The sequence below is a fragment of the Rattus norvegicus genome, chromosome 1 (assembly GCF_021556685.1).
Source record: "Rattus norvegicus strain SHRSP/BbbUtx chromosome 1, alternate assembly SHRSP_T2T, whole genome shotgun sequence".
NCBI lineage: Eukaryota > Metazoa > Chordata > Mammalia > Rodentia > Muridae > Rattus > Rattus norvegicus.
The window spans coordinates 29,887,186-29,906,739 of record NC_141534.1 but is presented as its reverse complement, the minus strand read 5'-3'; the positions used below and the strand labels follow the sequence as shown (position 1 = coordinate 29,906,739).

The 19,554-nt window shown below is 42.9% G+C and overlaps 1 protein-coding gene and 1 long non-coding RNA gene across 3 annotated transcripts in view; one reads left to right on the top strand and one right to left on the bottom strand.

Moving 5' to 3' along the window:
• Positions 1-9,480, top strand: part of Mtcl3 (MTCL family member 3) — a 55,585-nt gene extending 46,105 nt beyond the window's left edge. Inside the window, 2 exon segments of the mRNA NM_001447367.1 lie at positions 6,149-7,324; positions 8,818-9,480. Of these exon segments, the coding sequence (NP_001434296.1) occupies positions 6,149-7,324; positions 8,818-8,928 (1,287 nt within the window). The 3' untranslated portion in view covers positions 8,929-9,480.
• The window catches only part of LOC148006895 (uncharacterized), a 138,448-nt gene continuing 123,685 nt past the window's right edge, over positions 4,792-19,554 (bottom strand). The window contains exon 2 of one of the 2 annotated variants that reach the window (XR_015649159.1): positions 4,792-7,543. This is a non-coding gene — a long non-coding RNA (uncharacterized LOC148006895). The remainder of the gene's footprint in view (positions 7,544-19,554) is intronic. The other variant, XR_015649160.1, reaches the window with a different exon arrangement.

Genomic DNA, 19,554 nt, shown 5'->3' with positions numbered 1-19,554 from the left:
AGTAGAGGATGCTGTAGGAAGAGGAATCAGGTGAGAGAGCCTGCAGCTGATGACACCATTCTTGGTACCAGTCACTGGGGAGACCAAAGGAGGGAAAGACAGCTAAAAATAAGATTAGAAAATAAACTTAACATGGGCTCAGGAACATTGGAACAAGGGGGTAATGGTTGGAAGATAAACTAGTCTTGATGCAGTCTAGGGCTCTCACCCAGATTCATACTCTCTGCCAGTTAAACAATCAAAGGGCAGAAAAAAATTGTAAAGTGTATCAGGTGGCAATGGAGAAATCCAAGTGCTGAAGAAAATCAGCAGTTGAAGAAAGGTCTTTGTTGGGGGAGGGAGTAGAACACTGCTTGCAGCAGACACTAGAGACAAAGACCTCCTGCCAAGCACTGGGGGCTGGGGGCGGAGCTGAAAGATCTCTTTTCTTCTTAAGACAGGTTTAAAAGCCTTTGAAGAGTTTTTCTAACTAGATTTAGAGTTGGTGATTAGCCCACAACTGACCTGATCTGGCCCTGAAAAGTTTGAGCCAGTCCAGCAATATGGCCCCTGCTGATAGGGACAAAGGCCAGCAAGACTTTAAGCTTCCTGGCTTCCTCTCAAGTCAGGAGAGAGCGGAAGAGGCTGTCCATTACAGCAATTTGCCACTTTCTATTTCTTAACATGGTTCCTCTCCCTGTCTGCCTACCAGGGAGTCTAACTCCTAGTCTAACTGGTATCACATAATCCTCTCACATGGGGAACAGTGGTTTAACGTAATCACATAAGTATGTGACATGAAAGAAAAAAGCAAACTATTTGTAGAGGAAGGGGGGGGCAGTGAGAAGAACTGGAGAGATGAGATGGTGAGAAGGAGAACTGGAGAGATGAGTATTATAAAATATGAAGTCCCTAGTGCTAGGTGTCTGGTGGGCCCTTGCCAAGTTATCCCCCTGATAAATCACACCATGCGACAGACCTGGCACAAAGTTTTATTTGGGGGAAGGGGAAATATGGGATAGAGGCAGACAGACTGGAGCAGAGCTATGAGGGCAGAGAAGCAGAACACACAGAACAGAAAGGGGGAAAGAGAAGGAGGGCTGGGCTGGGAACACATGGGAGGAGACAGAGAGGGGGGAGAGAGGGAAAGAGGAGGGAGAGGGAGAGGGAGAGAGGGAGGGGGAGAGAGAGAGAAAGAGAGAGACAGAGAGAGAGGAAAGAGGAGAGAGAGGAGGAGAGAGGAGAGAGAAGAGAGGAGAGAGACAGAGAGAAGAGAGAAGAGAGGAGAGAGAGAGAGACAGAGAGAGACAGAGAGAGGAGAGAGGAGAGAGAAGAGAGGAGAGAGAAGAGAGAGAAGAGAGAGAAAAGAGAGAGAGACAGAGAGAGGAGAGAGGAGAGAGAAGAGAGGAGAGAGACAGAGAGAGAGGAGAGAGAGAGAGAGGAAAGAGGAGAGAGACAGAGAGAGGAGAGAGGAGAGAGGAGAGAGACAGAGAGAAGAGAGAGAGAGGAGAGAGACAGAGAGAGAAGAGAGAGACAGAGAGAGAAGAGAGAGAAGAGAGAGAGGAGAGAGAGAGAGGAGAGAGAAGAGAGGAGAGAGACAGAGGGAGAAGAGAGAGGAAAGAGGAGAGAGAAGAGAGAGAGAGAGAGAGAGAGAGAGAGAGAGACACTCTGCTGTGGCTCACTCCTCAGGAATTCTTCCCGTTCTCAGTAGTAAGACGCCATTTGCTTCCTACCCTAAAACCATGAGCCAACCTTAACCAGCAGCTTATCTTTTAAACCTTCCCTTTTCACATATCACACCTAGTTTCTTAAAGTGGATTCTGCTCAGGAATCCCTTCCTTTGTTCCTTGTAGAACAGACTGGATCCTCCAGGGGCGTGTGAGAACTGCCTGCCAATGATTTCATAGCTTTCATCCCTTCCTCAGGGCAGCCACATTACAAAAACCAGTTTGCCTCTTGGTCCGCTAAGTTGTGATTTCCAGATAGCAACTTCCTGGGAAATACATAAGCATAGTGCTGTGATAATTCAGTCGTTTCCAACACATTGATTTTTCAGACTGTACTATCACATTTTAAAAACCTACCTGAGGAGGTTAGATGGGAGTCCCTTGGGTAGAAGCTGCCAGTTTAAAAAAATATTGCATTTTTATACAATTATAAAATGACTCAGTTGTTAAGTCAACGTTGAAGACTATTGATCCACATATTTATGTTACTATAAGCAACTAATTTTTGTATTATAATTCTTGCTATGAATTGTTCTTATTTAGGGCACAGAGATTTCCTATTTGACTTTGAGTTATCTGTGGTCAACACTTGGCATGCTCAGCCCACACTTTCAAATGTCATTATTTTGCTTTCTAGGTTAAATAGAAATTGTCAGTATATTTTTTTATTTGAATTTATAGTCAATGTCATGTGACCTAACCTACTATGATTTGTATAACTTCTATATCTCATTTTGTGAATCTGGTTTATGTGCTTCAATTTATTCCATGTGCCTTTCCCCAGCAGCAGACAGACTCTATTCACTGAGAAGTAATAGTAAATGGGACGTGAGAGCAGTCGCTTTTGAATGTGGTTGTCTATATTGAAATCATTGCTGTGTGCTCTCTAGGACTTTGATAAGCTACCCATTCTCTCAGAGACTCCTCTTCCATATACACCAGATCTTAGTGGAGAATTATTGAGTCCTTGAATAAGTAAATATAAATATATATATTATTCATATATATTTAGAATGCAAATTAGCTCCTAGCATTAGCCTTTTGGATCAAAGCCAGGCTGGACTCGTATCTTGGGAGCCATTTGCTGTTTCCATGTTTCCTTCCTCATACATCTTTTGTACACACATTTTATTCCTTTATCTTCTGATGAGTGAGTCTTTGATATGATCAGAATTTGTTTCACACCTCAGAGAAGATTTGAGTTTTCTTGCCTCCATTTTATATAGAAAAGTGGAGCAAATATTTTATCACTCAATTACTTTGGACAGAATGAACTTTTTTTACAATAACTACGGACGTTATTTTTATGCGCAGTTTTAAGTGCAGCCTGTAAGTAGGTTATAAGATAAGATATAGAAAGCACATTGGCACGAAGAGTTCTTAAACTCTCAGAGTTGCATAAGCTAGCACAGTTTGTATCTTGAGAAGACTTAGCCTCTAATAAGTAAATGAATTCCTGCGCCCACCTCCTCTCACTACATCTCCTTTAAAATGACTTTGTCACATAATGGGTATTTCCAAGTCTTAACTATGTTTTTATTCCTTTGGGTGGGAGAGCTGATGTATATACAAAGCAGACAGGCTTCTATCCTTGGATTGCATGACCCAGCAAAGTGCCGATTTGTTCTGCTCCATTCTGTGGTTTGTATCAAACCAACTGTTGTGCTAATTAGATTAAAATCACACCATATGTCAATCTAAGGAAGGTTTTTCTGTAATAGAAAATAAAAGTTTTCTGCCCAGCTACCCAGTATCATCTAATTACACTTTCCAATCAAACAGCCTGTTCGAAGGCACATTTGATTCTGACTAGTCAGACATGCTTTCTGATTGCTGGTCTCCATGACGTGCCAAGCCTCTGAGCATCTCCTACCTTGTGTCCTTCTTTTCTTCTCACGTTTGGTTGCCTCAATAACTGTTATGATAGCTTCACACATCAGAACAAGGCATAGGTTCTTACATTTTTCAATCAAAGAGGAACTTTCTATAATTCTAAGGATTATAGGGCTCTCAGCCCTGAGATACCACATGCCTACTGCTCGATGTTGATATAGGCTCCACTCAATGCTGCCCCACAAAGACAGTGTTATAAATACCTAAGGCCATGTTCTTCACTCAGACTTTGTTCCTCTTTGTTCTTTCCATCCCTGAGATCAATAAAATCTACCAAAACTTCAGGCTATTTTTGTATCTTTGACTACACTGTAAGGCATCCTTGCTCTAAAGAGTTCCCTACATGGCTGCTTCTCTCTCCTCTTGTGGAATGGATTCTCCCATGAAAGCTTATAATGGTTCCTTTTAGCTTCCACTCTCTCTACTGCTGAAACTTGTTTCAGCTCAGCTCTCTGTGCTCTTCTCTGTGCTCATTTGGGGCCTCTCAGAGAATAAAGCTGCCTTGCCTTCTAGGTCTTCAACTTTACCCCACTGCCCTAGATTCCATATCTGTATTCGAGAAGCAGCTCAAATGCTATCACTTCTGCGATCAGCCTGGTTTTAGACTCTGCTCTAAAGCCAGTATTAACAGTATTAGCTGTGTTCTGCCATGATAAGCCTTCTCCTCTGTAATGAGGTGACAGATCCAGCTGCTGTGATGGAGTGAGGCCTAAAGAGAGAGGATTGTGGTGTTCAGCTCTCCATGACTAGTAGCTCTCCAACCTATCTCTCATTAGCAGAAGGGCAAGAGACCTGTAGCTTTAGATCATTGCTCTTTGAACCTCTCTAGCAGCATCCCATCCTACATACTGCTTTATCTGAGTGCACCTCCCGACCTTTGGCCCAAATGTCGGAGTGAAGAAAGGATACTTCCTTTAATCTTAGTAAGCCTAGGGCGCTGTTTGTTGGTAGAATGCTTACAGAGCATGTGCCAGGCCTTAGATTCCATCCCCTCTACTGCAAAATCTATCCATCTATCTGTCTGCCTATCTATCTGTCTGTCTGTCTGCCTGTCTGTCTATATCTGCCTACCAATCTACCCATTTAAAGAACACCAAATGAACGTTGAGAAATGGTCATTGGAATAAATATTCTTGAACTTTGTATTAGTTACTTTTCTATTGCTGTGAGAAAATACCATGACTGGGGCAACTTATAAAAGAAAGCCTTTAATTGAGCTTTCAGTTCAGGAGGTTAGAACTCACCATGGCAATGCAATAGCATGGCTCCGGGAAGAGGTGCAAGCCCATGCCTCATTCCACACACAGAAAGCCGAGCATTTCACTGGTAATCCCCGGAGTCTTTTGAAACTTCAAGGCCGTCTCCCAGTGACACACCCCTTCTAGCATGGCAACATCTCTTAAGCCTTCCCAGAGAGTTCTATCCCTGCAGACCGAGTGTTCAGTCTTGTGAACTTATAGGTCCATTCTTCAAACCACCACAGACATAATACAAACTAGGAGACATCTTAAAAGAGCTCTCCGTTTCTTTTTCAATACATGTCACTTCAGTCAAAATAAGAACATGTGAGAGGGCCCTCACCAGGTCTACTTTAGTGTATTTTCAGCAGATAGAGCCAATCCTGTCCATTTTAGTAGATGGCAGTGCATCGTTTCAAAAGCTACACAGATAGAATGCCTGGCAGTTTCACCCCTAGGGGATCATGCTTCCCTTCTTAAAGACTGTGAAGCAATTCTCCCTCAATAGCAATGAAGGGAGGACTGTTTCCTGTCAATACTCTGAACATAGGTTCAGAGAGAAGTGAAGTCATATATCACATTTCTTCCCTTCCGCTGTGTCCCTTGACCATCTCACTCGACGCCTGCAAACCGTGTAGTTTGAGACCTCCGTTCTTGTAAATCAAATCACTTTTGTAGAGAGCTAAAGAATGCCTGGTTCCCACTCAAGCTCAATAAAAGGCACTGGATCCAGAGTACAAGCGCCTATATGTTCCTTAGAGCAAACAAGTTTATACTTGGGCCAGTTTGGAGGGAGTTCAGAGTAAAACCAACACTGGTAAGAGGTCCAGGAAATGGTTGGTAGCTGTTAGCACACATAACAGCCCTGGACAGTGGTGGTCACATTTTCTCACCTTTCCTATCCTCTTTTCTTTTGGTTTCCCGAACACCCAACCTTAATTGTTTAAAGAAGACTTATTTAGTTATTTATCTTATGCGTATGAGTACACTGTAGCTGTCTTCAGACACACCAGGAGAGGGCATCAGATCTCATTACAGACGGTTGTGAGCCACCAGGTGGTTGCTGGGAATTGAACTTAGAACTTCTGGAAGAGCAGTCTGTGCTCTTAACTGCTGAGTCATCTCTCTGGTCCCCCTACCTTAATTTTTAATTGGGCAAAGACTGTAAGTATGTGGAGTAAATAGATCTATGAATTGATAAGTAATTACAAAGAAAGTAAATTAGTTTTGTGGGCAGATGTTCTTCCTCGGTTGTTTTCTCTATTTGCATAGAAATGACCTCCTGTCCTTTCCCACTTTCCCCCTAACGAGGACGACAATGAGGATCTTAAGTGCCAGCTGCAGTTCGTTAAGGAAGAAGCTGCCCTGATGAGAAAGAAAATGGCCAAGATTGACAAAGAAAAGGACAGATTTGAGCACGAACTCCAGAAGTACAGGTCCTTCTATGGGGATCTAGATAGTCCTCTACCCAAAGGAGAAGCAGGGGGACCTCCCAGCACCAGGGAGGCAGAGCTCAAGCTGCGGCTGCGGCTGGTGGAGGAAGAGGCCAACATCCTGGGCAGGAAAATCGTGGAACTTGAGGTGGAGAACCGAGGCCTGAAGGCGGAACTAGACGACCTGCGGGGCGACGATTTCAATGGCTCTTCCAACCCACTCATGAGGGAGCAGAGCGAGTCCTTGTCGGAGCTGCGACAGCACCTGCAGCTGGTGGAAGACGAGACCGAGCTGCTGCGGAGGAACGTGGCTGACCTGGAGGAGCAGAACAAACGCATCACTGCGGAGCTCAACAAGTACAAGTACAAGTCCAGCGGCCATGACAGCTCGAGGCACCACGACAGCGCCAAGACCGAGGCCCTGCAGGAGGAGCTGAAGGCAGCGCGCCTGCAGATCAACGAGCTGAGCGGCAAGGTCATGCAGCTGCAGTATGAGAACCGCGTGCTCATGTCCAACATGCAGCGCTACGACCTGGCCTCACATCTGGGTATCCGTGGCAGCCCTCGCGACAGCGACGCCGAGAGCGATGCGGGCAAGAAGGAGAGTGACGATGACTCCCGGCCTCCCCATCGCAAGCGCGAAGGGCCAATCGGAGGCGAGAGCGACTCAGAGGAGGTGCGGAACATCCGCTCCCTCACGCCTACCCGCTCCTTCTACCCAACACCTGGGCCCTGGCCCAAGAGCTTCTCAGATCGGCAGCAGATGAAGGACATCCGCTCCGAGGCCGAGCGCCTGGGCAAGACCATCGATCGGCTCATCGCAGACACAAGCACCATCATCACCGAGGCGCGCATCTACGTGGCCAACGGGGACCTGTTTGGACTGATGGACGAGGAGGACGACGGCAGCCGCATCCGGGAGCACGAGCTGCTCTATCGCATCAACGCGCAGATGAAGGCCTTCCGCAAGGAGCTGCAGACCTTCATTGACCGCCTGGAGGTGCCCAAGTCTGCGGATGATCACGGCGCCGAGGAACCCATATCCGTGAGTCAGGTACAGTTCTGCCTTTTGCGAGCCATGGCGATGGCGAGGCTGGCCCGCGGAGCTGCGGTCCCTCGTGGGGCATCTCCAACCCCAACTTCCACATCCCACTTTAGGGAGGTTCCATCTCAGGGCCTTGCTGTGCTCAAGGCACCTGTATTTTCACAGCATGTTCCACCAGGCCGAGGTTCTCGAAGCTCGACTGATCATTAATACTTACTCCTTTTTGTTCTATTTGAAGGAGAAATTTAACACAGACGCAATCAGATTTTGCATAATGACGGATGGATTTTTAATGTACATTATCATTCTTTAAGGTTAACATTTTAAGTATTTCCTTAACATTTTAGCCAGCTTATACTTTATAGGTATTGAATAGAACCTTCAAGTGTTTATTTGAGGTTTGTGAGAAGGTCCGAATTGAGTTTAAGATCATAAAGATTACTAAATAAGCCAGGGGAGTGGTACACACTTTTAATCCCGGCACTTGAGAGAAGTAAAAGCAGGTGGGTCTCTGTGATTACAGACAGGGGCTACATAGTGAAACCATGTGAAAAACAATTTTTTAAAATTAAATAAGATTGATTGATACTTCTGATAAATGTACAAAATGGTATTAAAGAGACATGATCTGGTGCCCGGAGCCCTATGGATGAGACACATACGAGCTATCTACCCCTTTACCTAAGTTGAGGGAGCACGGTGATTATTTCTAGTTAAATTCAGTAACGGAATGCCATAGCTTTAAGGCAATACTAATTGAAAAAAATAATAAGTGTTCCAGCACAGGGGAAAGCAGAACTTCCCTCCTGACCTGTAGAGGCACATAGGATGAATTGGACTCAGCAACTTTGGCCAGGTATGGCGGCCACTGAAAGATCAATGCATTTGTCCAAGTTAAACACATAAAAGTTCTTTATGGACCAAAACAGGCAGTCCTGACTCTTGCAACAGCCTGATGCCATGTCCACCGGAGAACCCACCGAAGTACAACAGCATGCATGGCTTTGAACACACTTGAGCCCGCCCCACTCCCATGTTTAAAACCATGTTTATGTGCAGCAGCATGACATTAGAGGAATTGCCTGCTGATCAAGGCTAGAGAACTTGCAGCTCTGTCGCTTATCTTGCATGTTGCTATGCTTTGCCAGGGGTGGGGGTGGGGGTGGAAAGTGGGGAGTGGGGGAGGGGGTTTATGATGGAACTCATTGGGTTTCACAACATTAAAATTTACCCTTTTCTATTTAGTATGTTTTGGTATTGGGTTTTGGGTTTTGGTTTGTAGGTTTTGAATAGCAAGCATGTGTTTTCAGCTAGACTCTTGGGTGGGTGTATATATGTCAGAGCAAGAGAAAATGCTGTTTATAACAAGGTACTTGTGTTTAACATTTGCAAATGTAGGCCGGGTGCCTTTATATGAGGTTGAGTCAGAGTTTGGATGAGCCGGTAAGGTGTATAAGGTTGTTAACTGGCTCTTCTCTCTGTCTCCACATTTGCCTCCCCAGATGTTCCAGCCTATCATTCTCCTCATTCTCATCCTCGTCTTGTTCTCATCCCTTTCTTACACAACAATATTTAAACTTGTCTTCCTTTTTACACTGTTTTTTGTACTGTAAATCTTCCATCATTTCTATTCATTGTAGTGTTTTCAGTTGTTTTCATTTTGTCCACCCTTCAAGACAAGACATAAAGGAAGTATCATTTCTGTAGTAACTGACGCTGTAAAAAAAACACTGAAGACTGAAGATCTCTGTAAAAAGACACAACTGATCTTACACTGTCAAATTCACTAGGAAACCCCAGCAACCAAAGTGTTTCAGGTAAGGAAAAGTGAGAGTTGTCAGAGTTTTGTGTTAACTCATTTTTCTGCTGCTTTCCTTTCTATCTTTCTTTCTTTGCACTCCTGATTCAGAGCTGACAGGTTGACCCTGAAAATAGACTAAGTTTCATAATTGCTCTGTAGGAACTGAGTATTATTTTACACCTGGAAATTTTTAGTTGGTTGCATTTTCAGAGTTTATGTACAGGCATTACGAAGCATAAGCCAATGTAGATGTTTTATAAATTATCGCTGATATAAATTATGTAGATGTATAAGTATGCTGTTTCTCATGTTAGATGAAAAGAAAAGCGTCAGTGTTTAATAAATATCTGTGGAAAACATGAAATGATGAAATGTAACTCTCTTGAAAGTAAATAATGTTCGGACCTTGACACGGTCTATGTATCTCCAGAGATGTGTCTGGAAGCAGGAGTCTACATGATCATTTAGTTTAATGAGGAGAAACTCAATAGTTCCTTTCTGTTGAGTTTTTCCTGCTTTCCACTAATCCAGCTATCTCCATTTATGTATTATATATGAAGCCATGTATTGCTGACTAGCCATGCTGCTTGGAGTCCTTCTTTTCTATGATAAGCCATCATACAGAACTTTCCCTGCAGAAAACATGCTAAAAACAGCATGAAAAACAGCTCAAGAAGGGAAATAAATGCAGTGTCCAGAATTTCCCTGAGTTACAATCCACACCTGAAGCATCACTCCAGCGGGAGCGGCTGTGCAGACCTCAGCTTACTTTGGTGACCCCCAGCACCTGTCTTCTTGTATACACCCAAAGTCACCTGGTGGACCCTTAAGCACTCAAGGTTCTATTCTGCCCATCTTGTTTGTAGCTTACCCACCAGAATCCCAGAGTACATGGGAGTGCCAGCACTGGACCTAGGTGTAATGAGACACGCATTTATCCCGGTACTCGGATAGGTAAGACAAGAGGATTGTGAATTTGAGGTCATCGTAAGCTATCTAGCCAGACGTCAAGAAAAAGAGAATAAGAAAAATCATATTCTTCTCGGTTCACTCATTGGTCAGTGCATATGAAAACCTGTGATAAAATGAAGTATCTCGACAACAGGAAGCAGATCCTGTGGGAAAGTTTGCCAGCTAAAAATATGCAGGTAGGCCTTTGGAATCCCAGGAACTTAATCTGCAGGAAAGTGTTTTTATCTCATCCCCCTACAGCTCCATTTTTTTTCCTTAAATATCAAATTCAGGAAAATTTTGCAGTGAAATGGTTCAGTAGGTAAGAGAACTTGTTATGCAAGCACGAGGGCTGGAGTTCAAATCCCCAGAATCCATGCAGAGAGGTGTGCATGGCTGTGCATTGGGGGTGGATATGCTGCAACAAGGTCAGAAGGAGGAATATAACAGAGAAGAACATTCAACATCTTCCTCTGGCTTACACGTATCCAAGTGCTTGTACTTGTGTACACATACGCATGCAGCACACACACACACACACACACAAACTACATACATATACACTACCTACTACACACACACATTGCATACACATGCCACATATTACACACACACTACAAACATACCACATTCTAGGCACACAAATCCATAAACATCACATACTACATGTACACGCATACCACATAACACACATATCAAGTAACATACACACCACACATGTGCACTATGCATAATATATACATCATCCCCTTCTGACCTCCATAAATACTTCTGACCTCCATATGTACTTACATATTCACCCACAGTACCTTCATATGTGCACATACAGACCACATACATCATCCTCTCTTTCACTAATGTATGTACCAACATGCTCACATAAATATACTTGTACATGCACACACTCTATATAACACCACAACATACTACACATACAACTTATAACACATAGTATACACAGCACACACACTACATATCCATACACACACTAACTCCTCCTGACCTTCATAAGTGCATGGACCTGCACACTTGCATGCATGCAATACACATGCACACACATGCACACACATGCACGCACATACACATTTAAATTTAGAAAGTTTCATAGTAGTTGAAAAGTTCAATTTAACTGCTCTTAATGTCTATTATCTTTTATTTGCTTGGGTTTTTTTTTAACTTTGTTTATTTAATTGTAATTGTTTCTGTGTGGGGAGGAAAGTATTGTGTAATGAATCATTATTTTGTTTGATTGGATGTTTTCCTTTGGTTTTTCAGTGTTAGTTATGGGACCCAGGATCTTGTAAATGCCAGGCAAATGCTCTACCTTAGAACTATATGTCCAACCACATTTACTTTTGATCTTGAAATGTAAAAGGGTAAGGATTAGGTAGGCTTTCAGAAGAAAAGAAGAAAGAAGGGAGAAAAATTCTGTACTTGATTAATGTGGTGGCACAAGGCTATAGTCAAAAGAGTTGAGAGCCTGAAGCAGAAAACCATGGCAAGTTTGAAGCCGGCTTGGCTAACAGTTTTGGACCGGCTCAAAACTAACCAGTCATGTAATAACAACAAACACACACACACACACACACACACACACACACACACACACACACACACACACACGCATGCACCTTAAAAACCCAAACTCGTCTGCTAGATTTATGATACTTTCCCAAATTACAAACTCAATGGAACTGAACTTAAATGTTTAAGGGTTGAAACTGAAAACTGCCTGAAGTGTCTATAGCACTTAGAGCCAGAGACTCCCCAGCCAAGCAGTTGTTCTAAGCTATCTGTGGAGCTATGGGAATAATATGGGAGTGTTTTATGATGAACAATGACTGGGAAGCTCTCTACTGTGCTGTTGCCATTTTAAAAGGATGGGACTGAAGAGAAGTCTTTAAGGATTCAATGCTCTTGCAGAGAATCTGGGCTCCGTTCTCATGGCCCAATGGCTTCTCACAACTGTCTATCTGTAATTCCAGCTCTTGGGGACCCAGTGCCTGATTCTGGAGTCTGCGAACAGTATAGTCATGTGATGCATATATACATGTAGGCAAACACTCATACACTTAAATACACATACAAATAAAATTAAAATTTCAAGAAGAAAAACTCTCTCCACTAATTTAGTTTCTCAAAACTAACAAAATCAAAGAAGACAAAAGGAACACTTGTGCAATGGGAAGAAGGACCAGGGTGGAAAATTGTGAGGCAGGCACATTACAGATGTGTACAATCAATCAAACCCTCATGATGATCCTGTATGTGAACAAAAGGTCTGTAGGCTTTCTTAAAGGTACTGGAAAGGTCTGTAGTGGTAATGAAAGGGCCATAGCAGTGACGTTTGCTGTCTGGGCTAGCCAAACCACACTGTCTTGAGATCTCATTTGAGAGTCATGCTTACACCAGCCATAGCAGCACTGATATGAACTCATGTGGCCAAGTTTTCCTACAAGAATTTTATGTGACTCTTACATCCGAGCCACAGCTTCCATAGGTAGAACTGTCTTAAGATACTGGGACAGGGACATCAGGTTGCTGGCTACCAAACTCTGGGCAATTTGGATTCCCTCTGAATGCATCTCTGAACTTAAGGATGCAAATTTACTGTCCAAGAGAATTCTGAGAAAGGCATTTCTAACTCTTGTCTTTCGACTGTCCAGCCAGGTTTCTACATGTGCTTCAGCATGTACAAGGCACACACATGCACACTCGAACACGCACACATGCACACACAGCCCATGTGCTGTGATGTGAGTCAGATCAGTCAGGTCACAGGCCCCTGTGTCACAGAGAACATGGCTGTTGGGCTAGTGAAAGGAAGGTGGTCTCAGCAAGCTGCCAGTGAAGTGACTTTCTCTGATCTCCTTTTAATGTTAGGTTTTCCTGTAGGAACCTGGTACTTAGGGTTGGGAAGGAAAGGAAGATAATGCCCCAGACCTGTGTGAGTCCTCAGCCTGCCCTCTCCCTGAACCTCACTCTGCTCCCCCAGCCTGCACACTTCCCTACCTGGGTCTGTGACCTCACCTGAGCACATTTTTGTTACTTTGTTCAGTGTGCAGTTATTTCTTTTTTGCTGATTTTAAATGATCAGCCTCACAAAATCTCCCAGTTGTGGAGACAAAGAATCTTCTATTCTCACTTTCAAAGCCATGTTACTTAAATGGCATGCTGGAAATAACTTTTTAAAGCAAAAATTATTATAGACGATTCCCTTCTATGGTGCTTTCTTGGGCACAGAAACAAGAGTCTTGGTTAATTTAACCTAGGTTTAAGAAAAACAGGAATTTGGTTATTTTTAAATAAAAATGACTGAAACTCATTAAGCAAAGAGAAGTTTAGCCCTAGCCAGGAACGTGCAGTTTATGTGGTGGACTGGGATGTGGTTATTTATGGTGGACCACTGAAGTTTGGATTGTAAGCCTAGCCTCAATTCCAATACTGTATGCAGTGTCTTATTCCTAGACTCAGTTTCCCCTGGTAGAATTCTGTGCTCTGAGTGATTGTAGTGAATAAACAGGAAGTGGTAGAGGGTAGTATTAGGATGTGAGGGAAGTTAACTATTAAAATAACGGAATGTGGTACAATTCAAGAACACTATGCATAAAGCCATATCTGTCCAAGCCCTCTTTACAAGCGGGGAAGGTGTAGTGAGATAAGCAGTTTGGAGTCTGTAATCGGGTTTGGAGTAAGTGAGATGGTTTTGTCTATAGTTGATGGCAAGGTGCCCAGTGTTCTCATGACACTTGAAAGATTTCAGATAGAAGCAAAGGAAGGATACTTCATGCTCCAAGCACACCTCTATGAATGCAGTAGCATCCAGAAGCTTCTATATAGTGCTTTTGTGTAAACAGCGGCGTGAGGAGGTATGGGTCACTCTTTATGACGGCCATTCTGAAAGTCTGTGGAGCCTTACACTCAAATGGTTCCTGCTGTGTAACCTGATTCATTTCCATCAATATCTTCTCTGTTTGTATGTATACAGATAGATAGATGATAGATACAAGGGGGGTTACACACACACACACACACACACACATACACACACACACACATGTTTTTTGTATATTAACCCCCAAACTCAATTCTCTGTATAGTTTATTATTCTTTTTCATGACTATTTGTTGTTTTGTTTTTTAAAAAACATTTCTGACATTTTATTTATAGTTTTAACTCCTGAACAGAAAACAAACACCTATAAAACAGATCAGTTATGTAGAATTTCAAAGTAGATTTTTTTTTCACGATGAAGTACAGAAACTAATTTGTTCTGGAGTTTTGATGAGCCCTGGGAACCCCAGCACCTTCTTTTGGAGGTGTGTCACCCACTGGGGTTAGGGCTACCACTGGGAGGACAGCCCCATTGTTCTCACAGGCTTGGGCTCCTCCTGGGGGAAGAAGCCTCAGTGAAGCAGGCAAAGGGTAGAGCTGGAGGGAAGTGAACACCTCCCTATTCTCACCTCACAGTGTTGCTCTAAGAACAACTACCAGGGATAAACTTATGTCTCTGATCGTCCCCTGACTTTAGAAGGAATGAAACTGGTCCCAAAATAGGTCCGTGTTTGAAATCGCTGAAGTTTTGGAAAGCAGGTGGATTTAGAGTATCACAGTGTGTTCCAGACAAGGGCAGTAGGAAAGCAAAGCTTTAGGGGTACGATTGTGCAAACTGCTCCAAAAGCATCAAGAACCATGCTACACACAGACAAGTCGGTAGGCTCACTTCACCAGACACTAAACTATCTCTTCGTTAAATGCCACCTCACTTTAATCTCTCCTTTTAGGGACTTCTGAGCTGTTTGCAGACAAGCGTTGAGGGTATTATGTTTCCAAGCTCAGGTGAGCTCACTGAGCTAGATGCCTGGACCTTGGGGAAGGAGTCTGGCAGCTGCAGAAGTTTTCTAATCACACTGAAGTGTGACCTCAGGCCTCTTTCGTTATTAGAACTTTCTCACCAACAATGCCACAATTCTTCCCACTCTCCATGATGGCCTCACAATCTAGTCCCCAGCCCTGCTTCCTTTCCAGTCCTTTCTTCTCTTTCTCACCCAGGTTATAGAAATGAAACAGGTAACTGCCCTATGCTTGCAGTCAGTTCCTTCCAATCTTTTCTATATGGTGGCCATTCTCCTTTTCTGTGCTGGCTGTGAAGAACCAGCAACTGGCTTCTTATATCACTGCCATTGTAGCAGACAACTTTTGGAAACACAATGCTATTGTCTGTGCGATAGCTACTTTTCTTTTAGAACACTGGATTATTTCCTGCTCTGCCAAATCCCTCCCTAAATAAATAGCAGGTCTGGGCCTCTGAACTTACTAGCAAAGAGAAGTGATTCAGGTTTGCCCTCTAGTGGCAAATATTAAATGTACACCCTTAGCAGAATGCCCCCTCCTATTATTTTGATTTTTTTTTGTCATTATCAACAAGTCATGAATCTGTAAATTATAGAATTAGATGCTAAACACCAATTTGAAAGCTTAAAGCGATGTCTTTCTAATTTTAAATAACATGCATTTCTCAAATACGTTATTTTACTCAGAATTTGGACTAGAATTTAAAATAAAATTTGATAGTTCGAAAGTGTTTTGTTGGACTATTTCTTACATCTGAAAGTGCCTATATATAAGCCCCATGGAGGATCTGCTTGACTTAAATATTTAATGACATGTCACCAGACCTCAGAATAGAAGAAGCCAGCATCCCATGGTGCTCAGGCAAAACTGCCAACCCTGGGAAAACAGTGCATTAGCTGAAATGTAACATTCAAGGAAAAATGTTCTTGATGTAGCCATCCCAACTTTTACCCAGAATCAGCCTCATATGCATCAAAGTCATTCTTATTCTCTTAACACACACTTAAAGCTCTGCTCTTCTAGGATGCAGAGAGCATAAGACCACATTTTGGGGTGGGGGCGCCTCCACACTGGATGAACGGATTGAAAAAATTCAAATGACGGGAGCATCCTAGTTTTCACGTGTAGTTCAGTATAAACCTCTGAGCAGTATGAGTCTTGGCTGGCTTTAACACTGAACGGAATCCCGGGGTGGAATGCTATACTGAATCACAAGAAAGGGGACTTGAAGAGTTACGCTGCAGACCCCATTTCAACCCTTCACAGTGGCTTTCAGAATACATGAATTAGTCTTATTCTTCAAATCCCCCATCTGACCTGGGATGCTGTTGCTGTTCATCAATGCTTTATAAGTGAAATATTAACTGAAATACCTAAGATCTTCCTTCCTTTAACAAGATGGAGATACTTTAAGACTGAAGAGCTCAGCTGAACTAGTGAGGTCACGCACTTTAAAGAAACTGTCCAAGGCAGACACTGTTCTGGAAGGAACAGCGGCGGTGTTGGCACACACCTTTAATCCCAGCACTTGCAGGCAGAGGCAGGCAGGTTCAGGGTCATCCTGGTCTACAGGATAAGTTCCAGGAGGGCCAGGGCTACACAGAGAAACTATCTGAAGAAAACAAACAAGCAAAACAAAACAAACAGCAACATCAAATAGTTATCAGTGGAAGGCACTGAAACACATTGCTTATAGTATGGCTCCCCAGTGTTACCATGAAAAGGATGAGCACCTTTTTTCTCCAATGTTATTCTGTGCTCTTGATCATTTTCATAGAAAACAGAAACGCACCGTAAATATTATTAAATGGTAAAGAAGGAAGAAAACAAACTGTACAAGCATGAACTCAGATATTCCCCGGTCTTTTATAACAGCCAGGGTTGTCATTGCTTGAAGAGTAGAGGTCAGAGAACAACCTTGAGGCATTAGCCACATGTGCTGGACAGGGCATCTAATCTCTGCTGTGCTGTGCACTCCCAGTTCAGGACAGTTCCGACTGCCTCCCCTCCTTCCATGGCAGTGCTAGGCTCACAGATACACACTCATTCAGCTTCGTACACTGCTTTCAGGGATTGAAGCAGGTCTGTTAAGCTTAAGTGACTAACACTTTTACCCGCTGAGCCATCTCCTGGGCTCCAAATCTCTTTAGTTATTAGCAAACGAAGTCTTAGTTACATGACGTTTATGGCATACTTGACAGACAGACTATCTGACCTCCCTTGATGCAACACAAACAGAATTTGACAAAGCCAGAAGCCAGCATCTTACTGTCTAGTTACTGCTGACATCCTCATCCCCCATCTTGATTCTTGTCTCTTGATGTGGTTGGAGCTCTACGTTTCACAGGGCTGCCCTGGGAACGAGAGAACCGGGATTCTATTCTTGGCACCATTAGTGACCTTGAGCAGATGATTTCATGACAGGGTCTCTCCGCCTTCACTGTAAACTGAGAAGGTTATCTAGATGACCTCACAGGCTCTTTTTGGCTCTAGATTTGGTGACTCTGGCAACACCTGCTGGTGCCATTTATATGTTCTGCATCTTTCTTCAACTTTTCCAAACTGTTCTAGCTCGTGGCTAGCGTTATCATTAGCACAAATGTTTTTAAACCCTTTCATGCTTATAATTTGCTGTATTATTTCTTAATAGCAGTTGGTCTTTCTCTATTAAGTCTTATTAAGTATGGTGTATATTCAGTTCCACATTGAAATTGGATTGGCAGGCATGTGACTGTGAGCATGTAAATCCAACATGGAGAGCAATAATTTGGGTGTGTCTTATTTTGAGATGAAGTCAAATGTTCAAATGGCTTACAAATCATCTGTATTTCACAATAAATGGCATTTTCCTATAAAACCGTTGTTATTCTAACACCTACTTTAAAATGTCAAATTGTTTAATAAGTAAAAATATCACTGTTACAGTGTGACTACATACCCCATCATTAGGGTTCTTTCAGTTCATTTGTCTTGTGCACATAGCAATAGGCACTCTTGTTACAATGAATTGTTTGGAAGCTCTCCAAAGCAGCTTTGAACAGTTGTTGTGTTTGTATCCTATCAGTTTGTTGATGCGCCTATGCCAGAGATAGAGACAGAGACAGAGAGAAACAGACAGATGGAGAGATAGACACAGACAAACATACCAAGAGAGTATGTATGTATGTATGTATGTATGTATGTATGTATGTATGTATGTATATTTACAAAATTATTCAGCAGAAAGGGCTTGGATATATTCACATTAGTTTTAAATTTGAGGTGACTCATTAGTAAAAACCTAAATACAATACAAGAATCTAGTAAAAGGAACTGTAGTTCTTTTTTGATTAGCACAGGAAAAAGGACATTGGAATAGCCCTGGGGAAGACCAGAGTCCAGAGCACAACATAACTTCTGAAAGTCAGCCAAATGCTATTTGACTTTCTAATAGAATTTCGCAAAGGACCTTTTTTCTTTCTTCTCTTTGGTTCTTGTTTGTGGGTTTATGCCTGTTGGTCTGGAGAACAGAATCTCATGGAGCCCAGGCTGGCCTTGCATTTCCACAGTATCTGAGATTAGACTTAACTTGCTGATCCTCCTGCCTTTATCTCTCGGGTTCTGGGCCTCGAGGCCTATGCGAACATTCCCAGATACAAAGCCTAGCTTGACGTACAGGGAACACGTAGGAACTTGGCAATGTGGGATGAAGAGGCCACAGGAGCAGGATGTAATAGCCCCAGCTGATGGTTCTCAGCAAAGTTTCTCCTTCACTCTCCTGTGTGCATTACCAAGGCAAGCAGGAGGAACCAACTGTGGCTGTCTGTCACCCCATGTGTTTGTCTGCCTTACAGCCTTATGAAGTAAATATGTCTAATTGTTTAAGGAAGAAACAGAGGCACAGGCTCACACAGTTAAACGAGGGCAGAAGAATGGAACCCTAGGTCCCTGTGACAAAATTCCAGGATCCCCAAGCTGATTTTTACTCCCCCTGTCAGAGACCTTTCTGTGGGCGTTGCCCAGGGTGCTTTAGCTGTCTGAGCCATGGACATAAGTAAGATCAGGGTAATAGACACTGCAGCGACAGTTGCTAAGGGAGTGACTAACAGAAAGCTCCACTTGATGTCCGACCTCAGCACGGAGCTTTGCTTCAAGCCGCTTGCAGTGAACAACTAGTGTTGCTGCTGTCACTGTGATGGTTGTTGCTGCTGCTGTTGGAATTTTGAAGCCTGGCTCTCTAAACACAGAGAAGCATTTCTTTCAGTTATTCTGCATGTATAACGTCCTTCTGTGGAAGTAAAGAGGCTGAACTTGGTGGCTCACAATCACAATTCCAGGGCTAGGAAGGCTGAAGCAGGATTATACTAAGTCGAGACCAGTCTGGGATGCAATAGTGAGTTTCAGGCAAGCCTGTTCTGCAAAGTAAAACTTTATATGTTAATTAATTAATCATTTCTTAAATAAATAAATAAATATACTTCTACCATGACCAGTTTACCATTATTAAGCAATTTAGCTACTTATGAGATGGTGCCTGGAGGTAGGCAAAAAACAAACAAACAAACAAACAAACAAACAAAAAAAACCAACCAAACCAAAAAAAAAAAAAAACGAAAAACCCCATCAAATTATGGCATGCATAAATAACATATTA